We start from the raw sequence: 14,267 nt of genomic DNA on the forward strand, positions 1-14,267 counted from the left end.
ATTTATTACTTTAATCTCATGTGCACTTTATGAAATTAAAATAACGTTATTAATTTCTATTATTTAATCTTTTAATTTAATTCTCAAATTTAAAGAATTCTTAATAATTTTATATCTTTCAATTTTTAATTAATTTAGAAACTTAATTGATAACATATTTAATTAATTTAAATAACAATAATATTTAGCATTTATTTAAAAATGAACTCCAAATATATTATTATTAAATTAAATAAATATTATCCTATTCTAAATTTATCTTTGAACTTTTATCTCTAAATTTAATTCTTTTATTTAATTAATTTCTCAATTAATTAAATATTAAAGACATCATATTAATTCTCCATTAAATTAAATCATTAATTAATATTTTAATTAGACTTAATTAATAGAAAACACATCAAGGACTTATATAACAACATACGAAAACCCATCATAGAAAAACACATACTAAATCAAACAAAAAGGGTTATAATCCCGAAATTACATCATTTGATGCATTCAGAGGGTACTTAACTCAGATACTTGTCCTAATTATCAATTAGGACAATTGGCTAAAGGGTTTAGGATTTGGACTTAAGAGTTTATCTCCCCTCTCTTACCATTGAGACAATGCTATAGGGTACGCTCATCCTGGCAATTCAGGGAAGTCGATACCCGGTACCTGCAACCTGCATAAAATCCACGCATGTACAAACACAATATTCTAAGCTAAACAGACAATGGCAGGAAGTGGTGCATCGTGTAGATCCCGACTAGCAGGTGACTACGACTCCCTTCCTTAACCACATCAGAAACACCATACATAAATAAAATAAACACACACACCATACACATGCAGTATGGGGTAAGTATCCATAAGAAAGCACATGGAATAATAAACCATCTAACTAATCATCATCGATAACTGAAACCATTGAATAATCATCATACATGCATGAAATATAGAGTACCAAGTAATCTCATCATATAATAAACTGAGTGTAAAACAATATCTGATAATCTCTAAAATAATAATACTAATCATCAAACATAAATTGGCCTAAAAGAGTTTGGCAAGGATGACAGAAATGCGACTTAGGGGCAGGCACTACATGATGCTCCTAATTTTTTTGGATTTGTTATTTGGGGACAGCAGGGTGCCTAAGGCCAAGGATACTTTGCAGGAGTGTCAGGACATTATGCGATCCTTGAAGGAAAATTTGCAAAAGGCACAAAATCAGCAGAAGCAATATGCTGATCAGCACAGGGTTGAGAGGTCTTTTGAGGTGGGAGATATGGTGTACCTCATGTTACAGTCGTATAGACAGTCCTCTCTCAAGAAGAGTGGAGCAGAGAAATTGAAACCACGCTACTATGGACCGTTCAAAGTAATCAGGAGAGTGGGCAAAGTAGCTTATGAGTTGGAGTTGCCTGCAGACAGTAAAGTGCATAATGTGTTCCATGTGTCATGCCTTACGAAGGCATTGGGTCACAATGTGGTGCCTTCAGTAGTATTGCCACCTCTTGATGATGAGGGAAAGCTTATCTTGGTTCCCAAGGCCATACTTGACTCCAGGGAGAGGGTGCTTCGCAAGAGGACTATCAGGGAGTATCTAGTGAAGTGGAGGAACCTACCTGTCGAGGATGCTACTTGGGAAAATGAGCAGATATTGCAGCATCCAGAGCTGAAATTGCTTGAGGACAAGCAATTTTGGGAAGGGTGGACTGTAATGTCCCCTTTCTAGCATTCATAGCATGATGTTGTTGTTAGCCTATTTTCCCACAGTCCTGTAGGCTAACTAGGACATTAAAGGGGCTTAGAGGCCATTTGGCCTAGACAGTTTCAGTTGCAGGTCTTTCTGAGGGGTTCTGAGGCAACTTTGGGCATACTTACAATTTATAGTAAGTCATCTTGGACATGGCCAAACATTCAGTCATAGTGGTATGTCGATGGTAATTGTTTAAAATCGACAGGAAGACTTATTTATCATTGATAAGATTTGTTATGCATTGATAAAGCCATTTTATAAAGTTAAATTTAAATATTTAACTTTATTAATGCATAGACTATAGTTTGTGGGAAATATTTAAATTAAAAGAGTTCCCTTTATTTTTATAACACATTGGAGACATAAGGTACATAAAGGGAGTTATGTTTTATCCCACATTGAGAAAATGAAGGATTGAGCTCTTGTGAGAACACTATAAAAGAAATGGAAGAGCTTTTTTTATGTATGCTTGGATGAAGATTAATGTTATGTTGCTGGATATCTGATTATCGGGCTTGGAGGACGGAATCCCTCTTTGCTAGCATTCTCTTCGCTGTTGGAAGACATAGTCAGGAGGATCAAGGGTGTTTTCACTTCAGGAAACACACTGGGTTTCATTTGGGGCGTTTGCATAAAGAAATTTACAAGGGTTTGAGGTGCAGATCTGAAGTTAGTTATTGCTATAGTGCCGCATGAACAGTATTTTGCTACAGTCGGCATGAACAATATTTTGCTACAGTACGACGTGAACAGTGTTGGTATCAAGTTTACTTGTTTTTCCGGCTGATTAGAAGTTTGGAGGGCTGGCCTACTACATCTGCAAAATACTACGGCAACTAATTCCAGGTTTCTTCTGTCAAATTTTGATATTTTGCATAATAATTGTTGAATACAAGTCTGAATAGTTGTTGCAGCCTTTAAGGCAGCTGTAAGTGCACATCTACATTTAAAAATCACCCTTTATTAGCAGATTGAAAGAGTTTCCAGAGTTTTCATATACTATTGAATGTGTGCCAAGTGTTTGTGAAAATGTTATGATGTGTATTATGCATTTTAATGTCACTTCATAGTTGTTCGTAAATCTACTCATTGGAAAGCAATTTATTGAGGAAATCAGCTTTATGAGTTTGCATACAAAGTGTTTGACAATATTCCTTAAGTTAAATTTCTGCAAGTCAAAGATCAAATCAGGGGAGGATATTACATCTTGTCTTTTCCCAAGTCCTCCAAAATTGACTGACTTATTTTTCTTTAGTAAAATTTCATGGCTCAATTTTGAGACATTAATGGTTATATTTACATTTGCAATCTCACTTAACTTGACCATCTTGTTCAACGAAGAAATCAAAGCATTCTATTTTTTCAATTTGCATCATCCTATCCTTAAGTTTATTTATTTAAGAAGATGAGAAATTAAATCTCACGGTTTATTTCTAATCTATTTTAAAGATTTTCTTTTACTAATATTTAATTTAGACCACTCCTCATTGGCTTAATTGTATGATATGAATATTGTTTCTTCATTCATTCATTTATTGTTATTTTTAAGCTATTTTAAAGATGTGTGTTATATGTTGAAGTTGTTTTAGTAGTCTTAGAATCAATCACCCACATTGTAAATGAGTCTAATGTTAAAAATCCCTATTAGTAAAACATTTATCCAACCTCATACCCTTTCTAAAATGCTCCTCAACATTGTAAGCAACCTCATTAGAAGATGTGACACATACAACCCTAGAGGCCCCCTTAGCCATAAGGTCTTTAGCTTTATTCTTAACAAGAAGTATCGCCATAATTATTGGGTTAATTAATAGAATTAACATAACATATTAAAATTAGATAAGAGAAGTGACTCCCCAAGTTTGATCTTTTTGGTGGTCTACAAATAGTAGAATTCAAACCAACATTCTTCTAGTGGCAACCTAATATTTTGTTTCCCCTCTGCAAGGTGTATGCTTGAGGAGTGCTAATTGAACACGAATATTTTCCAAGCAACACCACACTATGATTAGGCTTGGAAACAAGTCTTCTTTAAGTTGCTCTACTTGTATATGCCATTAGAAATCAAAGGTTTTATTCATTAGCTTGTGAGAGAAAAGTTCTAATTCCTTATAAAAAGTTAGTCTTGTAAAGGATTATAAAAAAGATTAAAAAAAACTGACGACACCTTTAGATTTTAGATTTTTTATATTTTTAAAAATCATTAGAATTGAGCTTAGTATGCAAAAGTTACAGACCTAACAAAGTAATGTAACATAAGCAATTATACCTAGTATTGGTTTATAACATAAAAATTGACTTGGTTCATTGTATGATGTTCAAAAGTATCTTTTCAATGTCTATAAAAAATCAAAGATTTAATACATGGAAATTAAAGAGGGGTAAACGCTTTGACCTGGAGCTATGAACCAGTGAGGCCACAAACAGGGGACCTCATCCCCATGGGATTTGAACCTTGATGGCAAATATAACAATGCAACAACTTAACCATCACAACATGCCACTATTGGCAAAGATTTAATACATAAGCAAAAAGTTATGCACAATATTTATTTATGGATTAAAAAGAGGGTGATAAGGTCTTAGCTAATTAGCTAAGAGGTTAAATCTTTGTGATGAAATATATGACTATTAAACAATATGAAACTGATTTTTAATAGATATCAAAATAGATAACATGTTATATTATCTATGATTGTTTATATATAAGCCCTTCAAACTCAATTAGGAGGCCCATTTTATAGCAATAAAATCATTATAAAAAAAATCAACTTTAAAGCTTTCCAAATTAGTGTAAATGGTGCATAATCAAATCACTAGAAACTCACAAAGATTGGATGGAGAATTATCCTATGTTCATATTAGATTCAAAAAATTATATTACTATAAATTGAAAACATAGGTTTTGAATAGAAATAACTTCATTTTTCAAATTTAGTCGCAAACCTCAAATTGAGCTCACTCAAACAATTTACTCAAGATTTTAATAATTTGCCTATGCTCATTAACTAAATGAAATATTAACAATTTATTTTTATGCTAAAATATTATCTGTTTTGCTTAGAGATTCAAGATCATAAAAATAGAGAATGAGAGTATAATTTACAGAATTAGAAAGATTGGATGAATTGTGTGTGTATGTGTGTGTGGAGAGAGAAAGAGAGAGAGGGGAGGGAGGGAGAGAGAGTATGTGTGTCAAAAGATAAGAATTTATTTTAAATTTTTTTTTTAAAAAAAACTCATAAGAAGATGATAATGATAATGAATTTAGTAAACTATTGAATCTAAAAATCAATAGAGACATTATTCATTTGAATGCCTTAAATTTTAAATGAATATAAAACATTACAAATAGTCATCTAGAGGAGGGGAGAGAAGGTGTGCATTCTAATTTTTGGGGTTTACATAGATGGCCATATGAACTTCAAATCTTAATTTTTAATTTTTAATTTCTTTCATCTAATTGACAATGCCAAATCAAAATTTTTTGACCTAAATCACTCTCAACAAATTCACTTAAGAAAACCTATCAAAAAGATCCATAGATACTTGATCATGTCTAATGAAACATTGATCTAGTACCACAAAAATGATGGTCTGATGGTCTCAATGGATCAATACAATCCTTTCATTTCATTTGATAAACCCCACTCACCTCACTCCTCTCTTTGTAAGGTTTAGGGTTTAGAATTTAAGATCTCACATGCGTCAATAAAGCCCTTTAACTATATTTCATGTTAATGTTAATAACCCCGCTCGTCTATCGATTCCTCTTCCCGTCTTCTTACAAATGAATATAAAACATCTTATGATCAACACATAGCGAGAAAAAATAGTTAGGCCTCCTCGTCAAATTTGCTGTTTTAAGGACGACATTCAGAGCAGTGGACCTGAACTAACGAGAAATTGACGTTTTAGGGTCTGCATTTTTCTGAAATTACTGAAAGCAGCTAGTAGTTCGAAGCCATTTGAGGGTCGTTCCAGGTAAGGACTGGTTTTACGCATTCTGGGTTATTCATTTATTCCGCTTCTGATTTTATGGAGAGTAGCAAAACAAGTGAATCCCCTAAACCCAAAACTCGATCACGTGTGAGTCAAGAAAGAGTAGAAAAAGTAGTGGATTCCCTCCTGAAATGGGTTAAATCTAGGGCATACGATAAAAAGCCCCATCTTGTAGACCACGATGAGCTCTTGTACATGACGGTTACCCTAAAAAAGGTATCTGAATATCTAAGAGAAAACCCTTATAGAATTCCTCTACGCCATCCTCTGTTTTCATTGGATGGAAGTCAAGAGATCTGCTTACTTGTCAATGACAAAGAAAAAGGAATGAATGCTGATTTTGCCCGGCGCAAGCTTAAGGAAGAGGGTATACCTATTTCAAATGTTTTAAAATATTCAAAACTAAGGACTCATTATCATTCGTTTGAGGCCAGGAAAAAGCTTTTTGAGTCTTTTGATATGTTCATGGCTGACAAATCTATCATTCCACTGCTCCCCAAGGCGCTGGGTAAAGGATTTTTTAAGAAGAAAAAGAATCCCATCCCTGTGGATTTGAGCCACAAGCAATGGAGGGCGGAGTTGTGGTTGGCGTGTGGGTCGGCTTTTCTAAATTTTGGAAAGGGCACTTGCTGCTTTGTTAAGATAGCTAGGGTGTCACAAACAAGGCAAGAAATTGTGGAGAATGTTGTGGGTTTCATTGATGGCCTTGCTTCGAGGATTTCAAGGAAATGGGGAAACGTCAGAGCTTTGCATTTGAAGTCCTTGGAATCATTGGCACTGCCACTTTACCAGTCTGTTCCAAATAAGGATTTTAGAATTGAGGGTGAGAAAACAGATTCAAAAGTATTGGCAAATAAATCAGAGGAAAAGGAAATCCATGGGAGACTTTCTGATAAAGATGTTGATAAGAAACCATTGAAGAAAGGAAGGGTTCATAATGTGCATTTAATGGAACATACCTTGGGAGATTTGTGTGGCGAGGACTGAAAAGTAGTAGATTTTTTATTCATATGAAAAATTATTAGTGTGTTCCTTGGTCACTTTTTTGAAAATGGTGGGTGGCCTTCTATATATTTTTGAGAAAACTGAAATGTAGTCTATACATTTATGAATCGACACTAGTGTCATATGAAATTTTGTTTTTGTATTGTTCCTTTATTGTATGTGTATGCTTTATGGACTGGACAATTTTTGAACCAGTTAACATGGTTTAGTTCTTCAGATTTCGTCATTTAATTTCTGTTATTAAGATTTTGTGACATTTTGTCTAGTTATGTGCCTATGCCTATTCTTTCGTGACTAAAAGGTTGTTGCTTTTGCTAGTCTGGGCTACATCATTTTCATTGGATCTGAGTTACACTTTGCATCACTTATAGGATTTGTATGATCCTGATTTTAATGATTTTGGAATGAATTTCTATCAATGCTTCTCATCGACATGCTGTATTGAATTTTCCATTCCTTGTGCAATGTGTTGTGATAATCCATATGGTTTGAAATCAATAATAGGTGCGTGGTTTGAAAATTATTTTGGCAGACAACCAAGAAGTCTGCTTTCCCTTTTATGAGCTCCTTTGACTTTCCCCAATGCCTTGCATGACACTATCACTCCACTTCTCTCCATTAACTGTAACTAAATAACACAAAGATGTATTCTATACATAGATTGACTAATGATATATTTGTAAACAATTCGTGTATCTATTTTTTATACCTTTCCGGGTACTTCTCTTGAACTGGTGTGGTCTATGGACTAGTAAGAATTGTTAAGGCAGAGGGGATCTCCTTAGTTTGTTAGAATCATATATCACCTGATATGCCACCTACTTTTCTGCATGTTTAACAAGTACCGACAATGGTCAATCAACTGAAAAATATCATAAAAGTGGTAATGAGTTCTACAGAGTACATGCTAGCATAGCCACTTACCATGGTCGTGATATCCCTCTTCCATCTTCCATCTTCCATTAGCTGCATATAATTCAAATTTGGCATGATGCCCCAGGGTTATGTATTTTGGCCAATTCATTTGTATCACTACTGCTGATTGTTCAATGATATGGTGGTAAGAAAATACAAATTTATAGTTCTTATTGGGTCATCCAGCTTGAAAACTTCAAATTATCCAAGCTAGACTAAAAGCTGAGAAGTTTAAATAATGAATACTGGCTGTACATACAGGTTGCTAATTAAACTTTAAAATTCCTCAAGTTTATGGACGTATGAGGATAATTTATAGTTCTTATGGGGTCATCCAGCTTGAAAACTTAAAATTATCCAAGCTAGACTGAAAGCTGAGAAGTTAAATAAAGAATACTGGCTGTACATATTTATAGTTAAAATTCCTCAAGTTTATGGACGTATGAGGATAATTTATAGTTCTTATGGGGTCATCCAGCTTGAAAACTTCAAATTATCCAAGCTAGACTAAAAGCTGAGAAGTTAAATAAAGAATACTGGTTGTACATACAGGTCGCTAGTTTAACTTAAAATTCCTCAAGTTTATGGATGTATGAGGATCAAAGTGTGCTGTAAACTGATGTCACAAACAATGTGGAAGGCATTCAGAAATGAGATTAGTAATGACTAGAGAGGTCCAATGTGCTGGGGAATCTGTCAGGAATTTGAAGCATTAACAGTGACTATAGAAGCTTCCTAGAAGGGGTCCTTGGAGGACCCTTTTGATCATTGATTGACCATGTAGGTTTCAATGCATCCCATGGCTGAAAGCCAAAACTCTAAACTATGCCTGAAATTGGTGATGTGTCTATATGATCTATGTTTTTACATTTAACATACACGTTTACTACTTTCTGTTTCTATCTTATTGTTAAGCATAGCCCTCCTGTATGGTACTAAGAGAATTAGTGGTTTTGGAGTCTGCTTTGTTAGGCACTTTCTTGTCTGTGTTTGTTATGAACTTATGTGATTAGTTTCAGCTTTTTACAGAGTTATTATAATTAAGGGCCTAAATATGATGGTCGAACCTGCCTGTCAAGCAATTTTTTTATCATGTTTATCCATTCTAAGGTGCCCTCAAAATATATGAAGAGAGATTTGATATACATAAGCTGTATACAGTAAGATCAGCATAATCCTTATAAATTTAAAATTCCGATAGTTCATCTGAAATGTCTTTTCCAGATTTTGATTTTCTCGTACATAAAAATGTCTAATTCTGGCCAGCCATTCACCCATCAACCTTAAAGGCTCGTTTCCTCTGGTTGAGAAAATGTCAAATACTCTTACATATTGACCTTGTAGAAAACGACCATGGGTTGTCTATTGTGACTAGTCAAATCTCTGTTAACGTAAACATCGGAAGAATATGAATACAAATGAATTGCATTTCTATGCGGTAGTAATACTCAGCGTACTAATGAAGTTCCATGACATTGAATGATGGCTAAAACCATTGCCTCTTACCATGTAAACTCTTTTGTGCTCACGTGTTTGTGCACACATGTTTAGTAAGTGAATTTGCAACATTACAGTGAGTGTTAATCTATTTATGCTCTTATCTTTCCATTATACTCTATCTTTCCATTAGCAATCATTTTGTGAACATAACGGTTGTGTATATCTACATGCTTAGTTTATGCTTTATATATAAGATTCTTGACCAGATAAAGTGTACTTAAGCTATCACAACCAATTTGAATAGCCCTACAATCAAAACTTTTGTGTGCACAATATTTGTAACCAAATTGTGTCCTTGACATGTGTAGCAGCTATATACTCTGCTTCAGTGATGCATAAAACAACTACAAGCTACGTCTTACTCATCCAACTCATTGCTACTCAAAACAAAGTAACCATATACCTAGTAGACCTTCAATTGTCCAAGTAATGCAGGAACATCCTTGGTACAATGAGAATCAGCATCAACAAAATAGATTTATATTTTATGCTTTGTTGGATTTTTAGCTTTAATTGATTTTTTGGTATTTAACAAGCCAAACATTTTCTAAAATATATTGGCATAGCTTATCTTAGATCTACAGTTGTAATTTTCTGTATTTTGGTGATATCTAACATTGTCAAATTTAGAAATTGACAAGGTGGGCATTAAGAACTTGTGGACCCCACATATACCTCAAATGGAGCAAATTATAGTTTGAAGTCAAAGTTGTGGTAACTTATTGTATGACCAAGTTTGGGAGTGAAGTAGCGGTGAGGTGGTCTTATGTGGACAACCAATTTTATCATGTTGTAAGAGGCGTTGTAAGAATTCCAAATGGATAATTAAAAATTGAAATTAAAAGTAGGATTTGAATGTGATGCAAGTGAGATAGAAATTTGGGGATGAAATAAAATGGAAGTTGGTGGAGGTTTTATGAGAGGTTGTTCACTTTCATTTTACATATTTGAAGGTGGACATTGGAGATCTTGAAGGAAGGCTTTTGGAAGTCATTTTTTGTTGCAAATACGTTGTTGTTGTAGGTCTATGAACATAACCAAATTGGATTGGAATGATGGTATAAGAAGTCAATAGGCTTGGCATACTGTTGCGTAATGATATTGCTAGTTTCAATAAGAATTTTATCTAGCATCACTTGCCTAATTTTGATGTTGAATTCCAAATTATATATTGTAAGAGCTGTTGTAAGAATTCCAAATGGAGAATTAGAAATTGAAATTAAAATTAAGATTTGAATGTGATGCAGGCGAGACATAAATTTAGGGATGAAATAAAATGGAAGGTGGTGGAGGTTTTATGAGAGGTTGTCGAGTTTCATTTTACATATTTGAAGGTGGACATTGGGGAGCTTGAAGGAAGGCTATTGGAAGTCATTTTCTGTTGCAAATATGTTGTTGTTGTAGGATTATGAACATAACCAAATTGGATTGGAATGATGTTATAAGAAGGTAATAGGCGTGACACACTGTTACGTAATGATATTGAAAGTTTCAATAATTTTTTTAATCTAGTTTCACTTGCCTAATTTTGATGTTGGCTGTAGTAAATCGGGTTGCTTTGGGTATTCAAAATGTGTTTCAGATGGTCATTGAGGGGGTTTACATCATACATAAGTGGTATTAGAGCTTGAATTTGAGACAATTTTTGCTAGGCCTTGAGGATGGAATGTATGTGAATTTGTTACATATGTATTTGCAATTTGCAAGAGGAGTTACTAAATGAAACACCAAATGTGAGGCAATATGAAAGAGGATATGTGTTGAAGTTTTGTGAGGCCTCAAATATGGAAAACTTTTGTCATTAGATGGGTTCTTAGGATTTCTGGATTTGAGAAAATCCAAGAGAATAAATTCAAACAAGGGAATAATTTTTTAAGTTGAAGCAACAAGTAAAATAAATAGAAGGGTTGGAATGGAGAAGAGCCCTTAATCACAAAAGAAATGATGATGATTTTTATTACTCTAATGATGTTTTGAGTGTAGGGAAAAATGAGACGTAGCGAAGTGTCATGTATGTGACATGGAGGAAGAGGACGATGATGAATACGAAGAGACTAACGAACTTGAAGTTGAGATTATTGGAAGGCATAGAGAATGAGTCAATAGAGATTGCAGAAACAAACAAGAGTTCGTTAGAGGATACAATGAAGTTAAGAAGTATAGTTTGCTAATGCATTTTGGAACAATTGACATAGAATGAGAAGAGTTGATTTTAGGTGGGTCAAAGGTTGCATCTAAAAGTGATGTAAAATCATATTTTGTTAGTTTCTTTTGACAAGAATTGAGAATGAAGAGAGATAAAAGTGGTGTAGCAATAGATGATTTTGATAGAACTAAATTTATGAGAAATGACATGGAGATCAATGAAGGATTTCCTAATGAAATTTCTTTGTGAATAACAAAGAGGTTTCTTAAGTATTGATCACAATTCCTTGTTAGAGAATGTGGAAATTGGTTCTCTTAATCATTTTTTATTAAGTGAAAAAGAAGTTTTGAAGGGACCTAAAACCCACATATAAAGATATTCAAGACCACACACTAACTGAAACATGACAAAGATGAGACTAAACAAAGCCTAGAAAGGGGAGAGAAACTAGAGAACTTCCCCCAACAAATTGAGAGAAGAGGAAACAAACTTATGAAAGTCCAACATGTAGCCCAAACTACCTAGAACAACTTAATGGATTCTCTTGCTCGTTATAATAACATTGTCTTGAGTGAAGCATAGTAACACGAGGATGCTTCCCCTTCCCTTTTCTCCAGGTCTCGGAGATGGGGACACACCGAGGATTTGAGGACTCTGTTCCCCTGTCCCCAGTGACGCCACAAGGTTCCACCACCCCTATTGAGGATGGGGGGATGTCCCAATGTTGACTATTTGCCAATTTGACTATTTATGTTCAATGTTCGATGTTCCAATTTAATGCAATGTACAAGTATTTACTCTTTTACATCTTTTACATCTTTATATCTTATATTGCAATATATTTTTTCATAACTAGCATTTTAACTACCATATGTATAGTTTATACAACCCTTCTCATCCCTTGCCACTGTCCCCATATTATCCCCAAATTAAGGCTCCTCTATCCCCTCGACTTGGAAACTTGTACCCCTGTTCTGCTGCCCCCTTCTCCCCCAAGATGATATAACTATGGAGTGAAGGAAATTAAATGGCAACAATGTTATGTCTTTCAGAAGGCATTCAAATTGTGAAAAGTCATGAAGGGGACAAGGTGGAAGAAGAAGGAAGAGGTTGAAGTAGAGGAGCAAGGATGAAAGGGTACGATTTTGTGAGGTTGCAAAAAGTGAAGAACATGAACATGTTGATAGGCAAGTTAAAAAAATGGTTGGAAGGCAAACATATGGTCTACAACTGTTTCTAAGACTCAAGAAATATTATCTTTCTATCTTGGGTGTTTGATGTAGGAGTATCCTTGGTACAATGACAATCAACACCAATGAAATAGAGATATGTTTTATGCTTTGTTGGAGCTATTTTATACTTTGTTGGATTTTTAGCTTTAGGTGAGCTTTTGGTATTTAATAGGCCAAATATTTTCTAGAATTTTTCGGCTTGGCTTATAAAATTGTGTAATTTTGGTGATATTTAATATTGTCAAAATTAGAAATCAACAAGATGGGTATTAAGATCTTGTGGACCCCACATTCACCTCAAATGGAGCCATTCATTGTATTGCATGACATAGTTTGGGAGACAAGTGGAAGTGAGGTTGTTTTATGTGGACAACTAATTTTAACATGTTGTAAGAGGTGTTGTAAGGCTCTTAATGGAGATTCTAAATAGAAACTAAAATTAAAATTTGAATTTGAGGCAAGTGGGACATAAATTTGGGTAGATGAAATAAAATGAAAGGTGGTGAAGGTAAAAGGAGGTGTTGAGTTTCATTTGCATAGCTGAAGGTGGAGATTGTGTAGTGTTGATGTGTGTTCTATGGCCACAATAACAACAAAATAAAATATCTAGGTTTTTTATCCTCTCTTGAGCAAAATCCCTTGTATGCTAAGATTGTGAAAGATCACGTGACTCCAAGATTATGGACTGTTAGGTCTTGACTTGTGGATAAGCTCAATGGTTGATGCGATATGCTAGTATCACAAAGGGACTTATACTTGAATCATTCTTCTCTTCTTCCACAGTGTTGACTAGGACTCCATCGAATATTGCAATCTTGTGATGCAACTTATTTGAATGACATGACTAAAATGAACTGAAATTAAAGGGGAAATGGTTAAAAAGGATCAAAATATACTCCTAAGGGCAATGTTTGGTATTAGATAGTGCTCCAGTGGATAAACTCCCAATATTCAACTACAACTCTGCAAGAGTTGGTGTAATCTTCTAAGGGTTATGCAAAGAATTTTCACATTAGACATTTTCACCAACATTTGAACAATGAATACAATAATGAAAATTAAGCATTCATATGAAAAAGGGGCTTAGACTAACTCTACACAACAACCTACAATCACAAGCTAACAAAAGTATGAGCAGTATAAATTTGTCAAACATCATTACATTCTCCATTGAAATCAAATCGCTTTATCTAACAAATCCAATTTACTCTTAGTGAGGGAATAATTAAACCATGCAAGCCCCAAAATACATCAAGTAATCACCATGAAACTTACAATGGAAACTCTATTACCTTTGTAGCTTATAGGAACAATTTCATGATTCACTTATTTACAAATGAGAAGTGAGACATTTATATAGGTCTCAGATTAGAAAGAGTGTCCAAGATTATAATAGAACTAGTGACCCAAATTTTGCCATCTTAACCCTAGTTAGGGTTTGGGTAAGAATATATAATCTACAATTAATTCTAGGGTCCACATGGACCAATAAAAAAGAAAACCTTCATCTTAGTGGGTAATAAATGCCCACTATGCATGTCCATTTAGCGAAAGAGTGTGATGACAAGAATGCCCACTATGCATTAAATGCTTTGTCTTCCTAGGATAGTCTATTATTTATTCTTTTCCTTCAATGTAGAGAATCTAGACATGCTAACCTTGGAACGTGACTAAGCACCATTCTTGTTGACCATCCTATCATCATTGAAGTCTTCT

At 34.2% G+C, this 14,267-nt stretch overlaps 1 protein-coding gene across 1 annotated transcript; it reads left to right on the top strand.

Annotated features, from left to right (window-relative positions):
* The first annotated feature begins 5,494 nt into the window (after positions 1–5,494).
* On the top strand, positions 5,495–6,974 carry LOC149532765 (uncharacterized). Its single transcript, XM_089805921.1, has one exon. It carries the CDS (start codon positions 5,790–5,792, stop codon positions 6,738–6,740), a length of 951 nt encoding a protein of 316 aa, XP_089662047.1. The 5' UTR covers positions 5,495–5,789; the 3' UTR covers positions 6,741–6,974.
* The last annotated feature ends 7,293 nt before the right edge of the window (positions 6,975–14,267 follow it).

This window comes from Cupressus sempervirens, chromosome 10 (genome assembly GCF_028749045.1).
Source record: "Cupressus sempervirens isolate cs-2001-9-10 chromosome 10, ASM2874904v1, whole genome shotgun sequence".
Taxonomy (NCBI): Eukaryota; Viridiplantae; Streptophyta; class Pinopsida; order Cupressales; family Cupressaceae; genus Cupressus; species Cupressus sempervirens.

Excerpts from the sequence above, each read along its gene's own strand:
- LOC149532765 (XM_089805921.1), top strand. The coding sequence starts at position 5,790 with ATGGAGAGTAGCAAAACAAGTGAATCCCCTAAACCCAAAACTCGATCA.